Source organism: Mercenaria mercenaria, unplaced genomic scaffold (genome assembly GCF_021730395.1).
Source record: "Mercenaria mercenaria strain notata unplaced genomic scaffold, MADL_Memer_1 contig_3943, whole genome shotgun sequence".
Lineage (NCBI taxonomy): Eukaryota > Metazoa > Mollusca > Bivalvia > Venerida > Veneridae > Mercenaria > Mercenaria mercenaria.
Window position 1 is genome coordinate 6,543 of NW_026462132.1, and position 22,363 is coordinate 28,905.

At 35.9% G+C, this 22,363-nt stretch overlaps 1 protein-coding gene across 2 annotated transcripts in view; it reads left to right on the top strand.

Annotated features, from left to right (window-relative positions):
- Window positions 1-4,168: 4,168 nt before the first annotated feature.
- LOC128553561 (katanin p80 WD40 repeat-containing subunit B1-like) overlaps window positions 4,169-22,363 on the top strand; it is a 28,892-nt gene continuing 10,697 nt past the window's right edge. The window contains exons 1-5 of one of the 2 annotated variants that reach the window (XM_053534742.1): window positions 4,169-4,312; window positions 9,577-9,707; window positions 16,349-16,387; window positions 17,817-17,934; window positions 19,951-20,051. In XM_053534742.1, the coding sequence (XP_053390717.1) occupies window positions 4,282-4,312; window positions 9,577-9,707; window positions 16,349-16,387; window positions 17,817-17,934; window positions 19,951-20,051 (420 nt within the window). In that variant the 5' untranslated portion in view covers window positions 4,169-4,281. The remainder of the gene's footprint in view (window positions 4,313-9,576; window positions 9,708-16,348; window positions 16,388-17,816; window positions 17,935-19,950; window positions 20,052-22,363) is intronic. The other variant, XM_053534743.1, reaches the window with a different exon arrangement.

The window sequence follows — 22,363 nt, forward strand, 5'->3', positions numbered from 1 at the left end:
ACCGATTACATTATGTGAACTGGAATAATTTTGTGAAAATAACATCATTATCGGTGAATTCCGGATTATCGGCACATTTGCTTTGTTACCTAACAGCAGTTTTTGTGTTAAGAAAAAATATAACCTTAAATGCTGCCAACGTTTTGATTGTTCAAAACTGCCCAAATTTCTGTGATGTGTTTTTTTAAGAGTATGAACTTACTAACTGGCAGTACCAGTGAAGTGAAACGTACACTGAATCTTATATATTTGCCCTTTTTAATAGCAGCTGGCGAATAGCAAAGACAGTGATCTTTGTCAAAACATATCAATTACTTTACCAGTTTTGAGAGGATTTCAACTGAAAGGAAATTACAGTTACAAACTAACTACCTTTCTTCAACACATTGAGTCATTAGCATTCACTGTCAATCAGTATTATCGACGTCATTCATTCATTCCAATGATTCATAGCCAGAGTCTGTTGTTTACATTTTTAATCTTAACCAATACACTTGTAAAAAACATTTTATTTTTAAACAAGAGCTGTCCGTAAGACAGCCAAGCTCGACTATTCGAAATATTGTCATAGAAGCAGGAAATCATTACCCAAAATGTTAAATATCAAAAGAGTTTTAAGTTCGAAAGAGGACATAATTTGACCAAAATGCATATCAGAGTTATGGGACTTGATGCTATCAACTAGTTTTATAACCCCGAAGAAACATGTTAAGTTTCAATTCCATATCTGCATTAGTTTTGGAGATAGTAACTTGCATGTAAAACTTTAACCAGAATTTTCTAAGTCCAAAAGGGGGCATAATTTGCCCAAAATACATGTCAGAGTTATGGGACTTGATTCTGTCAACTAGTTTTATAACCCCGAAGACACACGTGAAGTTTCAATTCAATATCTGCATTAGTTTTGGAGATAGCAACTTGCATGTAAAACTTTAACCAGAATTTTCTAAGTCCAAAAGGGGGCATAATTTGCCCAAAATACATGTCAGAGGTATGGGACTTGACCCAGTGAGGTAGGTAATTGATCTAGAAAAGAAAAAATAAGTTTTAAATCCATATGCCTTTTAGTAATAGCTGTATGTACTTGCATGCAAAACTTCAACCAGAATTTTCTAAGTCCAAAAGGGGGCATAATTTGGCCAAAATACATGTCAGAGTTATTGGACTTGACCTAGTGATGTAGGTAATTGATCTAGAAAAAGAAAAAATAAGTTTCAAATCTATATGCCTTTTGGTAATAGCTGTATGTACTTGCACGCAATTTTACTTTAACCAGAATTTTCTAAGTCCAAAAGGGGGCATAATTTGGCCAAAATGAAGGTCAGAGTTATGGGACTTGCTGCTATCAACTAGTTTTATAACCCGGAAGACACATGTGAAGTTTCAATTCAATATCTACATTAGTTTTGGAGATAGTAACTTGCATGTAAAACTTTAACCAGAATTTTCTAAGTCCAAAAGGGGGCATAATTTGCTCAAAATACATGTTAGAGTTATGGAACTTGACCCAGTGAGGTTGGTAATTGACCTAGAAAAAGAATAAATAAGTTTCAAAGCTATACGCCTTTAAATGATAGCTGTATGTACTTGCATGCAAAAACTTAACCAAGGTGTGATGCCAACGCCGACGCCGACGCCAGGGTGAGTAGAATAGCTAGACTATTCTTTGAATAGTCAAGCTAAAAATCGAAGTACGCGAAGAGCTATGTTACGGTCTCTACAGTTTACAAAAAAAACATGTACGCTTGGCATGTGCCCTCCCATCTTTGTCTTCTCAGTTCTTAAAATATATTATCCAACTACAGTGGGCTTTGGGTTAATATAAAAGACTTTTTGAAACATCTGGTTACTGTGAAAGGCACATGACAACTCTTTAACAGTGAACAATGGTGTAATCTGGTCATTGAAGAAAAGTTACAAGTTAATATTGACTGTACACATCTGTTTCACGGTTTAAAATTGGAAATACTTGCAAAACTAGAATTTCAGTGTAAGAGATTGATGGGAACCGGACATTTGCCCCCCAGGACATTTGCCCCCGAATGAAAAAGAGGACTGCTGGACATTTGCCCCCCAGTTGAAATGATAGATAGGACATTTGCCCCCCCCCCCCCACACCCCAGTGCTTATTTCTGAAACGGACATTTGAACCCCCCCCCCCCCCCCCACCCAATAGTTTTGTCCCCCAGTGATTTTTTTGGAACTTGATACAAGACGTTTGTCATATTTTATACAATTTTGTAGTAGATAATTGCCAAATTAACAAGTTTGAGTGTTAAAAACATTGCACTAATTAAGAAATTATAGCACTGTTATGAGCACTTTTATTACTGAATAACAGGCTATTATTTACTATAATCTAGATGGATTATACGGAGAAACGGGGCGATATCCAATGCGAATTCAACGAAAACTGATTTTAATAAAATATTGGTTAAAATTAATATCACTAGATAATAACTGCTTGTTGAAACGTATGTATAGAACACTAAAAACTGATGCTGATAATGATAACTCTTATAGTGGGAAAAACTGGGCCCATCAAATCAAATCCATTTTAAATGAAATCGGAATGACATACTTAACCAAGAAAATATCCAGATCAACTTTCAAGTTATTAAAAACAGAATAATTGATATATATAAACAAGTGTGGTACTCAAACATTAATAATTCTAGCAGACTGGCTTCATATAGCCTTTACAAACACTCATTTCAACTTGAAGAATACCTTAATCATGTAAATATTAGCAAATATAGAATATCACTGGCAAAATTTAGGCTGTTTTCTCATAACCTAGCGGTAGAATCAGGGAGATATGAACAAGTCAGACAGGAAGACAGACTGTGTTTAAACTGCAACATGAATGTAGTAGAAAACGAATATCATTTTCTGTTAGTCTGTCCAAAATATTATATGTTACGTAAAAAAATTTTGAAACCATATTTTTGCCACTGGCCAACTGTTCATAAGTTTGAAACATTAATGTCTTCAAAAAATTCTGTGACACTTAATAATCTATCCAAGTACCTTTATTTTGCTAATAAGGAACGAAATAATGTGTAATAGATTCTATTTTGTGCTTTACTTTAAATAGTTTGCATTGTTATTGAAATGCTTTTTTATCTACAAGTATTCTTATTATATTTGTCTTACTTTGTAAACATACTTCATGTTAGGACTTTCTCTGAAATTGTCACATGTTCTACTCCATGCATGCATTGAAATAGTTTGGCTATAAATGTAAATGTGTTTAATGCCAAATAAATGATATGTTATGTTATTTACCTTAACATATTTATCAAATTATTATCAATAAAATACTTTTTTTTACTAAAAATTGACTTTTAGAGTAATTTTGATAATAAAACAACCAAAAATACTGTTATATATACTGGCATATAAGACAAAAATATTGGGGCAAATGTCCGTTCCAAAAATAAGCAATGGGGGGCAAATTATGTCCTATCTGCCATTTCAACTGGGGGCAGATGTCTTGGTTTGTGCCCTGCATAGTAATCGTTACAGACAGTATACTGCTATTAATAAACCCAAAAGAAAGTACCCTGACATCTGAGCTTCTGACCAGAAACCACCAAAGTAAATTTTCTTTATTTGAGAACTGAAACAAGTGATCATATTATACATGTACAAATCTGGTGGATATGCTTAATTATTCTTGGGTGTTGGATTAACCAAAATCATGGAATCTTGTGGACAGCTTATTGTTATTAATACGTGAATTCACGGTTCTTTCATACGGTAGGATAAAGACAAAGAAGAAGAAGTACTAGGAGAAGACAAACACTGAATCAGTCTTTTATGCTTCATAACTTATGAAAGATTTTAAACCTGTCCTTGGTGATCTATAAAATAGAAATATTCTCTTATTTTAGGCTCCGGAGACTGTCCTTGAATATAATGTACATTTCTGCAAAAGTTCCTGCAAAAATCTTTGTTATTCGACGTGAAAACATAATTATTTGCAGCCCGTAATTGAAACCTTCGATTCTGAGGGTATTAACAGGAAGTTGACAAAAATGTGTGGAAATAGTACTTGCGCACTGTATTAAATACGTGTTTGTTACCGGCGCCCTGATTAGTCATTTCGAAAACTCTCTGGATCCTTGTCCAATGAAACAAATTGTTACATGCTTTCTAAAAAAATGGTCGAAGCCGAAGTCATGGACTCGAAATTCTTCTAAATTCCCAACTATTTGACATATATATACTTTTGTATAAGATGAATTAGTGTTTTATTGCTTAATTAGTTATTACAAGATGTCTCAGACAAAGAGAGCATGGAAACTTCGTAAGTAGGCAGTACAGTTTTAAATGACCAAATCGTGAAATGATTTCACAATCAGAAATAATTTAATAAAAAAAACCTCATGAATGGCATCTGTTGATCATATGTGACATAAAAATAACTTGCCAAACTGTATATAATTTGCCAGATTTGTTTTCTAAAACATGTAGCGGACTTCTGACTTTCTTTCGACTTGCTCACGAAGATTTTGCAAGCTTTGAAACAGCAAAATTTGTTCCCTATTCAGCGAATATGATTTCAGAATTTATAACAACATCACTGAAAATTGTTAATTGCTGCGAAAATACAGGTGTGCAGTATAAGTCTAAGAGCTATAAAAATAAATAGATCAGCAATAGAGAGCAAATCTTGGCAAAAAAATGTAACAACTGAACAAGATCTTGTTTACCGGAAGTGACGAATTCTCCAGGTGCCATTTATGCAAAATAGGGACCCGTTCAATTATTATTATTGTACCAGATTTATATAAAGCCCTTTTCATGATAAACATGTTCAGAGGCGCTTTACATATCACAAATGCAGCAACACAGGCCAGGGCGCGAAATTCATCCTCTAATAGTACATAAACAGAACAATCTGACCAGAGGGACAGAGTCAGACAAAGCCCCCAGACAGAGGGAACTTTTTAGATACAGATGTGTCCGGCTAACTTAGCCTAGCTCTTTGCGAATAGACAGTCTGGTTCTTTAACATGCCTGGCATAAGACCTTTATCTTCCGTAGATGTCAAACCCATTGCGGGAACATAGACGTTTTGCACGTCAAAATCAAAAAGAGAAAGAATATGGTGATAAAAATATAGAGTGGAAGAAACTAAAAAATAACTTTGGTGATATAAAAAGGTTAAAACTTGAGTTTGCAGGACTGAACTGCTCTAGGGTAGGGTGGTGGGCGACACTGGGGGGAAGTTGGTTCCAGTGGTACACTGTTCTCGAAAAATAAGTAAACTTGTAATAGTCAGTGGTTGCAGTAATTAACCTATAACTTAGGGAATGGCCATAGTGGACACATCGGGTCGTTGGGGTAAGGTAATCTACGATTGGGATAGCAACCAGATCATGATGAATCTTATAGAAGAGTGATAACCTAGAATCTATACGCCTTAAATCCAGTTGACGAAGGTTCTGGGAGTGTAGCATATCTGTTACACTGGAAGTACGGCCGTAGTCGGTCTTGATCCAACGGGCGGCTCTCCTTTGGAGGCTTTTGAATTTGGTCAATTTGAGCTTGGGTGTGGGGCAACCATACCTTGGAGGCATATTCGAGCTGGGGTCGGACTAGAGTCTGGTAAGCAGTGGTCTTAATTGGTTGGGATTTGACCTTAATGTTTCTTCGTAAGAACCCTAGGGTTTGGCTAGCTTTTTTGGTTGACCTGTTTATGTGATTGTCCCATGATAGGTCATTTGCGCTATCCACACCTAGGTATTTAGCTGAGCTGACCGATTCAAGTTGGACTTTATGTAGGTAATACTGGGTAGGGATAGGATGTTTTCTTCTAGTGGCGTGGATCACCTGACACTTTGAGGGGTTGATCTCCATATCCCACTCCAACTCCCACTTTTCTAGAAGCTTTAGGTCATGTTGGAGAGTGACAGATTGGTCTGCAGATGACAATGTTAGATATATTGCCGTGTCTTCTAGAGCATCTCTGAAATTTCCAACTGGTGCCTGGACTGGGATTCGAACCCCGGACCTCTGGATTGACAGTCAAGCATTTTACTATGGTAAATTAATTGTCACCGTATAACCACGCTTCTTTTGATTGTAAGCAGGGTTTTTTTCGGCCGTTTTTACAGCCGTTATTCGGCTATTTCCCAATGCCAAAAAATATGTATTTTTCCCAAAATGAGTGCAAAAATTCCCAATCTACATTCTGAAAAAAATTTCATCAAAAATTGACCAAGTTATGGACAACTTTGTAATGGAACTATGTTTAAGATTGTCTACAATGTGAAACAAGTGTATGAGAAAGTGCTTAAACACATCCTTACTATATCCTATGGGACTAAATATTTCCCAATTTGGAACATTAACACGTCAAAATTCCCAATTTTGGGGATATAGGCTATGTTCCCAAATTAGCTAGAAAAATCCCAGGTAAGAAACATGTATTTTGTGTCTTAAGACTATTTCACATTAAACTAATGTTGTTTTAGAAGCTAACATTTAACGCTTCACTAAGATGACACCGATTCATGCACTTACACAAGATCATGCGAGATTACCACCAGTTGCCATTCTGTGTATTTCATACTTTTTGGCTTACAGCCTGTAATACAGGCCACTTCAACAGCCTTGCTTAAATATTTTAGCTTCAGATATCAGGATTCGACACTAACATGATTTCACAAGGACCCTGAAATAGTCCAAAGTTTTTGACTGGGTGGCCCCTCTTGAATTTAAGGGGACCTCCAAATAATGGGCAAATTTCAGACCATTCCGTATTTTATTTAAAGTACATTAAGCTTAGCTGTACAGTTGTACAAGGTCTCTTTTAAAAAAGAATAAGTTATTATCAGCATCAGAGTAGGTCGATGTCTCAGTGACATTATAGAGGCTGACCATTTCACTCTGGACGCATTGGTTGAGAGGGCTATTAGTTGCTTTCCTACGGAGATGAAGGCCCTAGGATCAAATCCTGGCTACTCCCATTGCAGTGTGTCCTTGGGCAAGGCACTTTATCACAATAGCCTCAGTTGACCCAGTTGTAAATGGGTACCAGCAAATTACTGGGGGTTAGGTATAATTGGTTTTAACTATTCTTAAAATAGAGTCTCTCTAAAGCTCTACAGAGTTTATATTAATTGTTTCACAAAGCGATGGTTAATAAAATTGACCTTTTTGCTGATCATGATGTTTGATTTGATACAAACTTTTTCAATATCTGTAGCAACAATAAATCTTGGATTCTATGATGAATCTGTCAGATCCAATCATAGGGTCCGGAGTTACGGCGCCTGATAGACCCCTGAAAGAGTCAAAATTTGTTAATATTTACCTTCTGAACATGATTGAAGTGACATTTTATATTTGATTTTAACCACACTTACAAACAATTCAAGTCATAATAAGATCTTGGTTCCTTTCGAAAACCGGCTAGATTCCTTTATGTGTCCCTGAAATGGGAAAAATTTTTTCCATTTTGGCCCTTTCAGCCTTATAGAGGTTTCATTTATGCTTTGCTTTGATACAAACTTACACAGAATATTATCTTAATGATCTCTAGGCCTGATCGAAACTGGGTCATGTCGAGTCAAAAACTAGGTTATCAGGTGAAATCAAAGGAAAAGCTTGTTAACAACTTAGAGGCCATATTTATGACCCTATCTTCATGGAACTTGGTCAGAATGTTTATCTTGATGATTCCTGAGCCAAGTTTGAAACTGGGTTATGTAGGATCAAAAACTAGGTCACCGCTCAAATCAAAGGAAAAGCTTTTTAACACTCTATCGGCAATATTTATAACCCTGTATTCATGAAACTTGGTAAGAATGTTACTTGGTAAGAATGTTTTTATGCCCATGAAGGGAGGCATATTAGTTTTCAACTGTCCGTCCATTCGTCACAACGTTAACATTTTGCATGAAGACAACATGAAGGCACTTTACTCGCTAAACACTGTACCCAGGACATTCAGACTTCACATGCCAATAGTACTTATTGAGTACACGACCCATATTGACTTTGGGGTCACCAGGTCAAAGGTCACGGTGCTGCTTGGGGCATTTGTCACCGTTAGTGACAGCTCTTGTTTCTTGATGATTCTCATGCCAAGTTCGAAACTGGGTCATGTGGGGTCAAAAACCAGGTCATCACTCAGATCAAAGGAAAAGCTTGTTCACTATGTAGAGGCCACATCTATGGCTCTGTCTTCATGAAACTTGGTCAGAATGTTTGTCTTGATGATTCAAAGGCCAAGTTTAACAGGTGAGCGATACAGGGTAATTATGACAGGGATATAAATTAACACTCACCCAGTGCAACCAAAATTAAAGCTGGTCCAGTAAGTTTCCAAGGTAGTCGCCCAGCCGGTGAATGGCTTTGGATTCTTTTAATGTCAATATTCTGGGGTTTTCAGAGACTGTCTTATTAATATGCATGATGTCACTTAAACGGACCTATTAAAATTACCGAAATATACAACAACTAATTGGCAAACACGGATTATTTACTCCGTCACTAACAGTGGGTGTGCCCATAGAAATACAGCACTAGAAAGTAGAGGTTTATTGAAGGCTGTTAAAAAGGTTAGAACGGCCTGTTGCAGTGACAGAAGGAAATATCATCAGGATTATAAAACGTCCTAAAGCCCAAATAGGACTATTAATGAAAAATGGGCTGTTAACAGACCATGACTGCTTAGTACACTGACTGCAACATGGTTTGTACTTTTTGTACAAGTAATAATTTTGTGACACGTTGTGAGTCCTGTAACTTGACATTGTAACAAAATACTAGAATTCAGCTGATGTCTATAAGCGTGCAGCCTCTATCAAAAAAGCCCATGAACAACCCATAACCTCAAGTGCTGCAAAAATCATTTAAACTTTAAATTAAATGCGTTCATGTTTGAGAGGCTGTGTCCTACGTTTAGAACATGTCATGCATTGGGTGATTACAACTTTCCATTTTCAGTGTGAGTTTGACGAGTGTTCTGAATTTAAGAAATTGATGTATATTTGCAGGAAGCAAATTACGAGACTTATTATTAAGTATGTAGATCTAAACCACTGTTAGTATATTTTTCTGCTAATAATAGCTGCGCCCCTAGAATTTGCCTGTAAGGAGTCCAGATGGCTAATAGGGTCTGAGTTTTAATTTATATCACTGTTATGACCCTCTTGTTTAGTCTTTATCTACTAAATAATACAAACAACAGTTCATTGAAAGTTTTAGAGTTTTATAAATTCTGCAGTTTGTCAAATGAAAAGAAGAAGATGTGTAATTTTTAGACCACTCATGCCACATTGAATAGATTTACAAAGATAATCATGACTCCATTTTACCAAGGCATGGACAGTTGTATGGCAACTCCCTTGCTTGGCATTCAGTATGAGAGGGTTGTATGAGGGGGTAAAATGGCAGAAGATTAAAGGCCCTCAAACTATTACAGTGGATGGCAAAATATCAACTCCAAGCTGGAAACTAAAATTTTCAGGAAGTGGGGATGTGCTGATATGTTAACTATGAACAATTTTAAGCTATTATTCTCTTAATCCTTTGTCTAAAACATTGCTTATTTTACAGAGGAGTTTGTAGCCCATGGTGCGAATGTGAACTGTTTGGCAATGGGTCACAAGACAGGCCGAGTGATGGTGACAGGAGGTGAGGACAGGAAGGTCAACCTGTGGACGGCTGGAAAACCAAACTGTATCATGGTATGATTACTGAGTTATTGTTGTAGACTTTTTTCATATGTTAGCAGCTCTAAATGAGGTGAATATTCAGCATAATAGGCTTACAAGGAGAGCTGAGGCATAATGTGTCTCCCACATGTAGTAGGGGAGACATTTTGATTTGTAGCTTTTTGTCTGTCTGTCTGCTTGTAATAAAATTAGTCCACGCAACTCCTCTGTCACCACTGGATGGATTTACACCAGTCTTCACAGGAGTGAAAATTGGAAAACCAAGTTGTGCATGTAGTTGGTATTTTCTGGTTTGAGGATTTTTAGAGGAGTTATGGCCCTTGATTTGTCAGATTTTATGATGTTTTGACCACTTCTCATATACTGTAAAAACTTGAATATATTACACAGGTTTTTTATAGATTTGCTCTTGTCCATCTGTGCGTCCGTCCGAAGTTCGTGACGCACCTAGCTCAAAAACTATTTGATATAAATTGATGAAACCTTGCATGAGTCTTTATCATGATATGAACTTGCACACCTCCTATTTTTCGTCTGCTCCGCCCCTTATTTTTAGAGTTATAGCCCCTGAAATAGTAAAAAATGCACATTTTCACCTTGTGACACGCCTAGCTCAAAAAGTATTTAATATAGATTCATGAAACCTTGCATAAGTCTTAATCATGATATGAACTTGTGCACCTCCTATTTTTCATCTGGGTCTCAATGTATGATTAACTGATGAGTACCGGTAATAATTTGCTTGGAAAACAGAAATAACAAACAAACCATTTTAATTGTATTTATTTGACAGCCTGACAGAAAATGTTTTTACTGACTTTACACAAACTGCGAAATTTTGCACTTAATTCTGCTGGTCCATTATCCATCACTGTTGATGGATAATGGGCCAGCATGTGGGTCAAAAATTAGGTCAGTAAATCAGATCAAAGGAATAGCTTATTAACACTCTATAGACCACATTTGGCCCCAGACTTTATGAAACTTAATTGATCAGAATATTAGTATTGATGATCTCTAGGTCAAGTTTGAATCTGGGTCATGTTGGGTCAAAAACTAGGTCAGTAGGTCAGATCAATGAAAAAGCTTGTGAACACTCTAGAGACCACATTTGTGACCCAATCTTTATGAAACTTGGTCAGAATGTTAGTCTTGATGATCTCTAGGTCAAGTTCGAAACTGGGTCATGTTGGATTAAAAACTAGGTCACCTGGTCAAATCAAAGGAAAAGCTTGTGAACACTTTAGAGGCTACATTTGTGACCCAATATTTATGAAACTCAGTCAGAAAGTTTGTCTAGGTCAAGTTTGAATCTGGGTCATGTGGGGTCAAAAACTAGGTCACTAGGCCAGATCAAAGGAAAATCTTTTCAACACTAGAGAGACCACAATTTAAGTTTGAAACTCATGAGAATTAGTCAGAATGTTTGTTTTGATAATCTATAGGTCAAGTTCGAATCTGGGTCATCTGGGGTCAAAAACTAGGTCACCGGTCAAATCAAAGGAAAAGCTTGTGCACACTCTAGAGGCCACAGTTGTAACCAAATCTTTATGAAATCTAGTCAGAATGTTTGTCTGGATGATCTTTAGGTCAAGTTCAACTCTTTGTCATCTGGGGTCAAAAACTAGGTCAGTAGGCCAGATCAACTCTGGTGAGCGATATATAGGGCCATCATGGCCCTCTTGTTTTTAGATTGTCTGTAACTGGTTAAGCAGCGAGTACAATTTTCATGCAAAGTTATCGTTACACGAGCCCCAAAAATAGCCGATTGTAAACAAAATTCTGACTGATTTTCAATGCATATTATAGTCCAGTGTATGTGTTTTTCCCAAGATTTTGATACAAGATCTGGGGTGCGTAATATATACTCTGGCGTAATATATTAAAGTTTTTACAGTAACAGGTAGGATTTCTACCAAACCTGACAGGAGATTTTAGTGCCAAGTATGGTTATACATATCAACATTTTCTGGTTCAGTGATTTTCAGTAGAGTTATGGTTCTTCTTTTGTTGTATTTTACTCACTCAAGGACTGATCTTGTTTAGAGGCAGTCATATTTTGGTTTAGGATCGGGTACCCCAAAAGTAAAGGTTACGGGTCAGATTTTGTGATGATTAAAGTTTTATGACACTCTTTTCAATTTCACTGTACATGTATATTTTATAAAATTAACTTAAGTCTAAATACTGTTTTATATAGCCTCCTACCTCTAATTCTTTCTCTTTTTTTTTTTTTTTCATTCCCTACACTGACTTAAATCTTATATATCTCATATTGTTTCTTACTTGGATTACTCATTGCCAATCCAGAATTTTTACTCTTACCCATTACAACCATCCTGCCCTCCCCTTTCCCCCACCTCCAACCAAATTCTTAAAAAATGTTTTACACATCTTATATTGTAATGTGATTGTCATTAATTAGGTGACTTTAAGTGGACTTTTTGCCTCGGGGGACTGTTGCATTGGCAGAGTCCACTTTCATTTCCACTTCTCTGTTGGCATTTTCAAACAGTGAAGTGCACTGTAATTATGATGGTTCTTGTTTGTTAGAGGATAACTCACAGCATGATAGCTTAGAAAGTCTTAAATTATTCAATATGGGAATGATTTTATGTATGTCTTATGTCTTAGGCCTAAAAAAAATTTTGTTTCCGGTAACATGCTAAAAAAAATTAGGGTAGTTAGGTAGGAAAATTTTTTTTTTTTTGGATTTTTTTTTATTTAAGGAAATGATTTTTGTGTTAAAAAATGAATACAGATAAGGGGGTTATGCCTTTAGAGCACCAGTAAGTTGATTTCTAACATCACTGGTCATGTTTAAAGCATAAAAAGTGCAGTTTTGCAACTTTTTGTTTAAAAGTTGAAAAAAACATTCTCCAATGCCATAAAAACATTTAGGGTCGGGCCAAAAATTTAGGGTAGGTCAGGATACTGGAAACAAAATTTTTTTTTACGCCTTATTAGTCATCTTCATCAACTTACAAAATGTTGGAAAAGTATACTGGTCATTTCCAAATATTAAATGTAATTTCCCAAATTTTAAATGACAAAAGAAAACATGTCAGTACCAATTATTCTTGAATAGGTCGGATTGAAACTAGAAATTAAGGGCATTTTTTGCCTAAAGATACTCCAATCACTTTTGTCCATTTCCTATTAATTTACCGTATTTACCCTAAGTCTTGGGACAGCATAAAATAATTATTTTTTTCACTGTCCCAAGACTTATTTCCCAAAAAATAATTATTTTGAAAAGTGTCCCAAAAATATGGACACAATTCTCGGTCATCGGGTAACATCCCCCACCCACCCGTGTTGAAAGCGAAAAAATAAACGTTTAACGATTATCGGTAATTATTCTGTTGATAAACAAAGTAATTGGCTTTGTTTTCGTCATCATTTAACACCCCCTCAAAGAGCTAAAAGTGTGTCGGTATCATGACATTAGAAGTGGAGATCAAAGCGGTATAGTTTCCCCGAGATTTTCATGGCATTACGTCATGTTTTCGCGCCAAGTTGTACATCACTGTTTGATCGTACCGCCTCGGTTCTTTAAAGAGCTGAGAAGTAGATCTAGTGTTGTGAAAATCAATGAAAAAAACTTCTTTTTAATTTATTAAAGTGAATGTGCAATATCCCGTATAAACTGACAGGTAAACGTGTCAAACTACAATAGCGGATATCTTACCTCTGTGACCTATTTGCCCTCAAGGAAATTTCAAAACGGTTTGAGAAGAATATCTTATTATAAAGTGTCGTGCCAAAAAATACATGTACATGCACAAAGATTCATTCAAAACTTATTAAAAAAACGCAACAACATCATTGTTTTTAGCCCACCATCATCAGATGGTGGGCTATTCAAATCACTTTGCGTCCGTGGTCCGTCGTCCGTCCGTCCGTCCGTCATTCCGTCCGTCCGTCCTTCCGTTAACAATTTCTCGTTATCGCATCTCCTCAGAAACTACCAGGGGGATTTTGACCAAACTTTTTCAGAATGATGTATTGGTACCCTTGTTGTGTTCTGCTGAAAATCAGACTGGTTCAACAATTTTTGAATGAGTTATAGCCCTTTGTTTATTTCTATAATTTACATAGATTTATATAGGGAAAAACTTTGAAAATCTTCTTGTCCAAAACCACAGAGCCTAGGGCTTTGATATTTGGTATGAAGCATCATCTAGTGGTCCTCTACCAAGATGATTCAAAGTATTTCCCTTGGGTCTAATATGGCCCCGCCCCGGGGGTCACATGGTTTATATGGACTTATATAGGGAAAAACTTTGAAAAACCTCTTGTTCAAAACCACAGGACCTAGGGCTTTGATATTTTGTATGTGACATCATTTAGTGGTTTTCTACTAAGATTTTTCAAATTATCCCCCTAGGGTCAAATATGGCCCCGCCCCGGGGGTCACATGGTTTACATAGACTTATATAGGGAAAACTTTGAAAATCTTCTTGTCCAAACCACAAAGACTAGGGCTTTGGCATTTGTAATGTAGCATCATCTAGTGGTTCTCTACCAAGTTTGTTCAAACTATCCCCCTAGGGTCAAATATGGCCCCGCCCTGGGGGTCACATGGTTCATATAGACTTGTAAAGGGAAAAGCTTTTAAAATCTTCTTGTCAATAACCTACAACATTCAGATTTGGACCACATGTATGGTTTTGAGTGGCAAGATGAACCTTGACATGAGTTGACCTTGATTTTGACCTAGTGACCTACTTTCACATTTCTGTAGCTACAGCCTTCAAATTTGGACCACATGCATAGTTTTGTGCACTGAAAAAACCTTTGACCTTGACATTGACCTAGTGACCTACTTTCACATTTTTTAAGGTACAGGCTTCAAATTTGGACCACATGCATAGTTTCGTGCTCTGAAATGAAATTTGACCTTGATTTTGACCTAGTGACCTACTTTCACATTTTTGAAGGTACAGGCTTCAAATTTGGACCACATGCATAGTTCTGTGTTCCGAAATAAAATTTGACCTTGATTTTGACCTAGTGACCTACTTTAACATTTCTCGAGCTGCAGCCTTCAAATTTGGACAACTTGCTAAGTTTTATGTACCGAAATGAACTTTGCCCTTAAGATTGACCTAGTGACCTACTTTCACATTTCTGTAGCTACAGGCTTCAAATTTAGACCACATGCATAGGATTGTGTACCGAAACAAACTTTGACCTTGACATTGACCTAGTGACCTACTTTCACATTTTTGAAGGTACAGGCTTTAAATTTGGACCACATGCATAGATTTGTGTTCTGAAGTGTAATTTGACCTTGATTTTGGCCTAGTGACCAACTTCCACATTTCTCAAGCTACAACCTTCAAATTTGGACCACTTGCATAGTTTTGTGTACCGAAATAAACTTTGACCTTAAGATTGACCTAGTGACCTACTTTCAAATTTCTCAAACTACAGCCTGCAGACTTGATGCACATGCATAGTTTTGTGTACAAAGAACTTTGTCCTTGAAATTGATCTAGTGACCTACTTTCACATTTCTCAAGCTACAGCTTTCGAATTTGGACCACATGCACAGTGATGTGTACGGAAATGAAATTTGACCTTGAGCTATTCATTAAGACTTGAAATTTGGAACGCTCAAAAATGGCACATTGGTGGGCGCCAAGATCACTCTGTGATCTCTTGTTGTTTTTTAAACCGCGTCCCGATTTTCTATTTACGTTCACGAGGTCACGTAACAGAAATCTGTTTGCCAAAAAATCGTTTTACTTCATATTTTTAAATTGCTGCCGCTCTTTCATTATTTAAGATTTTTCTATTCTGTTTTTAACACTTTCTGGTCAAAAGTCTGAATTTTATGCCTATAGTTTGCATCATTTATTTACTTTTAGAAAGAAATAAGTATTTAGGATCGCGCTGTTCGAAATTTTGCAAGTAATTTTATGAAAATTCGACCGTTTTTGTAGAATTTTGCCTACATTTCTGTCGATACCTTTTTAAAATCGTTATAGAATTCAAATTATATTACTTTTCAATCTACGTTTAATAATCTGAAGCGATAAAATCAAAAAATGAATGTGTGACGCGCGTTTTTTGTATACGTGTCAATAAAAAAAAGTAACGGCGTTGTAAGTTAGACATTACGATAGGTCGCACGTGCTCGTGGAATGGAAAATTACCGGCATGGCGTTTTGATAGCTGTACGATTCGCGGGTAAATTCCAGTCAGTGGTAAATAAAAATAACTAACTAACAGAAAACGGACTTCCTGGCTGCAGTAAAAAAAAAATATACAACACTTAACTGGTATGGTAAAAAAAACACTTTACTGTCAAAAGAATATCAAGTAAAAACACGACACGAAAATGTTAAAAAAATAATCTTTGGTTCTTATAATTATTTGACATTTTGATCAATACAAAACCATACAATGTATAATAACAGTATTTGACTTACATCTTGAATCAGTAACAACCATAGTCCCAACACTTAGGGACGAAAAATATGCTGAGAAAATACATGTCCGAAAAATTAGGGACAAGAAAAATAATTATTTTTCCAGATTTTAAGGGTGTCCCAAGATTTAGGGTGTCCCAAGACTTAGGGTAAATACGGGTAAGTAAATTTTTGCCTTTGAGTTGCTATGAAAGGTGAACTTGTTCATTCTAGAAAACAGAGGAATCAATTGGAGATTTTACCTCCATGATGGTAAGAAACAATTCACACTTGTACACATTACCTTGAGGAAACAATAAAAAAAAAAATTTCAGAGAAAAAAAAAATCGTTCTACTAAAATCATACATATGCATGTGCATTAATAAGTAGGGAAGGTGAAAGTTTTTTTACAGCTTGATGTATCTCTGCTTAATCCCACATTATAAGATTTTGAAACATTATCATGGATGTATTGAGATATTTTTGCATAATGGTGTCAAAAAATATTTTGATATTGCTTACAGAAGCTAAAAGCTAGAAAACTATTTAATGATATGCATGTTACATGTAACAAAACTACAGCTGCAGGCTTGTCTCCAGATTCATGTCAATTTTTCTTAAACAGTTACTTTTTACATTTTCATTCAAAAACTGATTCTGTGCTTTTTAGGTAGGTTTATTTTTGTAAACCCTTTTAAGTGTTGGTAAACTATATGGGTGAACTTACATGCTCAATAAAAGTTAGCTGTGAATTGTATAATAATAGAGTAATAAAAGGTATTTTTTTATGAGTTACAATATTTATTATAGTTGCTTAAAAATGATTGTGTTTTGTACATCTGGAGTCATGCTCCTTTAAATGCTGTTTTATAACCACATTTTATCAAAGTTTGAGGAGTTCGTATATTATGTGATCTTAATACAAGTGCCTTTGATGGCAGTTTCTCGGTCATTCACATGTATGCATTTCAGTCTGGCTGTTTAATATTATTTCTGTCAATATTTATGATTAAAACTTTTTATTCTCCACTTAACATTGTGTAAAACTGTTTATACTTTGAGTAATGTAGCTTAAACAAAAAAGAAATATTGTCAGTTTTGTTATTACTAAGTTTTTGCAAGACTACCTGGTATTATTATTGTATGTACTGTATATTCCATTCATATATTTTGGTTTATTAATTAAGGCCCTGAAATTTCTTTCTTTTGATTATAATCTATTTGGTTTTAATAAAGTAAATATGAACTTATATCAACTCCTAGTGAATCAGTTTTAACAATAATAACACTACCATAGTGGTAGTATTCATATATGACCTAATTAACTATTAAATGAAATATTTTGGGAATATTGGGAAGTGAGAGTGCATTAAATAGAGGATATACAGCAAGACATATAAAAACTTCATTTTACTGCTGGTGGTATGAACCCTGTATTGGCACCTACTGGAATTCAGTAGCATGTGCAAAATTACTAATTTCTTCCTGATTTGAACATTCATCTTATGTCCCAGTTCGACTCATTTATGCTTCCATCCATTTTGGTTATTAGTCTCATGATATCTGGGTTAGTGCAATTTAATTTGCTCTAGAAACTTCTTACAATTTTTTTAGTCCCAAGAGATAACCATTGTTTTGGTAGACTGTAGTATAAGAAGAAGTGTTAAAATACAGAAATATCAACAATCTTGTGTATTACAGAGCCTGGCTGGTCACACAACACCTGTAGATTCTGTGAGATTTGGACACAATGAGGAGATGGTTGTGGCTGGCTCTATGTCCGGAGCGCTTAAAATATGGAACCTTGAGGAGGCCAAAAGTAAGAGATTTATTGTTAAAGCTTTAAAATGTCATGTAGTTAAAAAAATATGCATACATTTATTGTTGAAGCTTTATTTTCATTTCATGACTATGAATTTTATAATTTGTCATGATATAATTTTAATTGTGAACAACTTTTGAATCAGAAAACATTTCTACTTTTAAAGTCAACAAAAGAATCTACTTTTAAAGTCAACATTCTTTTGTATAATAAGCTTATGTTTATAAATTTTCAGCATTCTTTCATGTAATAAGGTTACATTTATGAAATTTCACCATTGTCTTGCAATCAGGTTGCAAAGTTCTGCAGAATTTCAGGAGAGTTGATTTAATGGTTGGACTACAATAAAGACTTCAATTTTAGTAATGTTACTGTCATATTTCAATTACATACGGTCAAAAGTTGTTGTCCCCAAGATTTTGAAAATGTACCCACATTATTATACCAAGGGGGACATGTGTCCCCACCATTTTTTATCCTCGGCAGATCCCGGTGGTTGTGTCTATGGAATTTCAGTTTTTTCGTGTATTAAGGTTGTGTTTGTGAAATTTCACTATTTTCATGTAATACGGTTGTGTTTATGAAATTTTACCATCCTTTTGTGTAATAAGGATGTGCTTATGAAATTTCAACATTCTTCTTGCAATAAGGTTGTGCTTATGAAATTTCACCAACTTTTTAGCTCACCTGAGCACAAAGTGCTCAAAGGTGTGCTCAAAGGTGAACTTTTGTGATCGCCCTGTGTCCGTCGTCCATCCGTCCTTCGTCATTGTCAACAATTTGACTGTTAACACTCTAGAGGTCACAATTTTGGCCCAATCTAAATAAACATGGTCAGAAAGTTACTCTCAATTAAATCTTGGATGAGTTCGATATTGGGTCATCTGGGGTCAAAAACTAGGTCACCAGGTCAAATCAAAACCGCCTCGATAGCCTAGTCGTAGAGCGTCCGCTTCGAGTGCGGGAGGTCGCGGGTTCGATCCCCGGCCGCGTCATACCAAAGACATGAAAAATGGTACCAGTAGCTCCCTTACTTGGCGCTCAGCAATAAAAGGGAAACTGGCCTCTTCTCTCATACCCTCGTGGCAGTGGATTCCATCAGGAATGAGGTGTCCTGAGTGATTAATATAAGTTGTAGAACTTTCTTCACAATCGACCTAAATTAATTATGTATAAACTAAATCAAAGGAAAAGCTTTTTAACACTCTAGAGGTCACAATTTTGGCCCAATCTTAATGAAATTTGGTCAGAATGTTACCCTCAATAAAATCTTGGACGAGTTGATATTGGGTCATCTTTGGTCAAAAACTAGGTCATCAGGTCAAATCAAAGAAAAAGCTTGTTACCACTATAGAGGCCACATTTATGACTATATCTTAATGACACATGGTCAGAATGTTAATCTGGATGATCTCAAGGTCCAGTTTGAATCTGGGTCATGTAGGGTCAAAAACTAGGTTACCAGGTCATATTAAAGGAAAAGCTAGTTAACACTGTAGAGGCTACATGTATGACCATATCTTAATGAAACTAAGTCAGAATGTTAATCTTGATGATCTATAGTTCATGTTCAAATCTAGGCCAGATGGGATAAAAAACTAGGTCACCAAGTCAAATCAAAGGAAAAGCTTGTTAACACTCTAGAGGTCACATTTATGACTGTATTTTCATAAAACCTGGTCAGAATGTTAATCTTGATGATCTTTAGGTCAAGTTCGAATCTGGGTCATGTGGGGTAAAAAACTAGGTCACTGGGTCAAATCCAAGGAAAAGCTTGTTAACAGCCTAGAGGCCACATTTATGACTATATCTTAATGAAACTTGGTCAGAATGTTAATCTTAATGATCTTTAGGTCAACAGGTCAGGTGAGCGATACAGGGCCTTAATGGCCCTCTTGTTGTGTAATAAGGATGTGTTTATGAAATTTCAACATTCTTTTTGCGTAAAAATGATATGTTTATGAAATTTCAGCATTCTTTTCATGTAATAAGGTTATGTTTATTAAATTTCAGTATTAAGAACATTGACAGGACATAAATCAAGTGTAAAGAGTTTAGACTTCCATCCATATGGTGACTATGCTGCATCGGGATCACAAGATAGTACTATAAAGGTATTTGGTGTTTTTTCTCCCGTCAAATTTTAGAGCTAATTTTTTTCAGAGAGAAAACAGAGTTCCAATCATATTTCTGAAAAAAAAAAACACCTATATTTTCAGTGCAGACCCTATCAAAATTTTGAGTATTAATTTTCATACAAACAGCAAATTAATCTTTAAGATTTCAGATTGTTATAGTGAATATTTGTTTGCTTCAGAGTAAAATTAAAAAATCTTTCAACAAGTGAACACCAGATCTATGCATTATATTCTCAAATGTAAATATAAGATATGGTATTTTAATACATTGCTTGCTCACTAAATACATCTCTGCATGTCTGAAAAAACATAGGATATGTATATCATATGATACTGGTAGATGATGCATTACAAAACTATTAGAGTAACCTCGACCATAGCTGAATGACAGCATCTTCCAATTTGGCTATTCTGATGGATGACTGGGTGGGTTTAGGGAGAATAGGTGTGTAACGATACGATAGTCTCACGATACAATACATATCGTGATACAGATGAAAAGATACGGTACAGATCTCGATACACATTAAGCATTCATTTGACAGAATGAAAAAGAAAAAACAAAGTCCCTACACTTGGAAAGTACTTTAAATTTGTTTTAAAGTCAAAGAAACTGTTACAAATGAAAAAATTGTTTAGTTACTATCTTTAAGACTGATTTTATGAAAGTTTTGATTCAATATTCCTACTTTTCACTCTTTTGTTTCTTTATCGTGAAACAGATCTGTGATATGATATGCGTATCACCAGACTATTAAAGGTATCATGATAAAGTGAATTGCGATATATCGTAACACCCCTAAGGAAAAACTGACTTTTCAGACTAGATGGCCTTTCAACTGCTAGACCTGCAGACTACTAGGTGGATGGGTGGTCACTTGATGATGAACTTAGTATGAATATTTCATTGATTATGTGTTTTTAGCTCACCTGTCACTTTGTGACAAGGTGAGCTTTTGTGATCGCGCAGCGTCCGTCGTCCGTGCGTGCATGCATGCCTCCGTGCGTAAACTTTTGCTTGTGACCACTCTAGAGGTCACATTTTTCATGGGATCTTTATGAAAGTTGGTCAGAGTGTTCATCTTGATGATATCTAGGTCAAAATCGAAACTGGGTCACGTGCGGTCAAAAACTAGGTCAGTAGGTCTAAAAATAGAAAAACCTTGTGACCTCTCTAGAGGCCATATTTTTCATGAGATCTTCATGAAAATTGGTCAGAATGTTCACCTTGATGATATCTAGGTCAAGTTCGAAACTGGGTCTTGTGGGGTCAAAAACTAGGTCAGTAGGTCTAAAAATAGAAAAACCTTGTGACCTCTCTAGAGGCCATATTTTTCATGAGATCTTCATGAAAATTGGTCAGAATGTTCACCTTGATGATATCTAGGTCAAGTTCGAAACTGGGTCACGTGGGATCAAAAACTAGGTCAGTAGGTCTAAAAATATAAAAACCTTGTGACCTCTCTAGAGACCATATTTCTCAATGGAACTTCATGAAAATTGGTCAGAATGTTCACCTTGATGATATCTAGATCAAGTTCGAAACTGGGTCACGTGCGGTCAAAAACTAGGTCAGTAGGTCTAAAAATAGAAAAACCTTGTGACCTCGCTAGAGGCCATATTTCTCAATGGATCTTCATGAAAATTGGTCAGAATGTTTACCTTGATGATTTCTAGGGCAAGTTCGAAACTGGGTCACGTGCGGTCAAAAACTAGGTCAGTAGGTCTGAAAATAGAAAAACTTTGTGACCTCTCTAGACGCCATATTTTTCATGGGAACTTTATGAAAATTGGTCAGAATGTTCACCTTGATGATGTCTAGGTCAAGTTCGAAACTGGATCACGTGGGGTCAAAAACTAGGTCAGTAGGCTGAAAAATAGAAAAACCTTGTGACCCCTCCAGAGGCCATATTTTTCATGAGATCTTCATGAAAATTGGTGAGAATGTTCACCTTGATGATATCTAGGTCAAGTTAAAAAGTAGGTCACATGCCTTCAAAACTAGGTCATTAGGTCAAATAATAGAAAAACCTTGTGACCTCTCTAGAGGTCATATTTTCAATGGATCTTCATGAAAATTGGTTAGAATTTTTAGCTCACCTGTCACATAGTGACAAGGTGAGCTTTTGTGATCGCGCAGCGTCCGTCGTCAGTGCGTCAGTCCGTTCGTGCGTAAACTTTTGCTTGTGACCACTCTAGAGGTCATATTTTTCATGGGATCTTTATGAAAGTTGGTCAGAATGTTCACCTTGATGATATCTAGGTCAAGTTCGAAACTTGGTCAACTG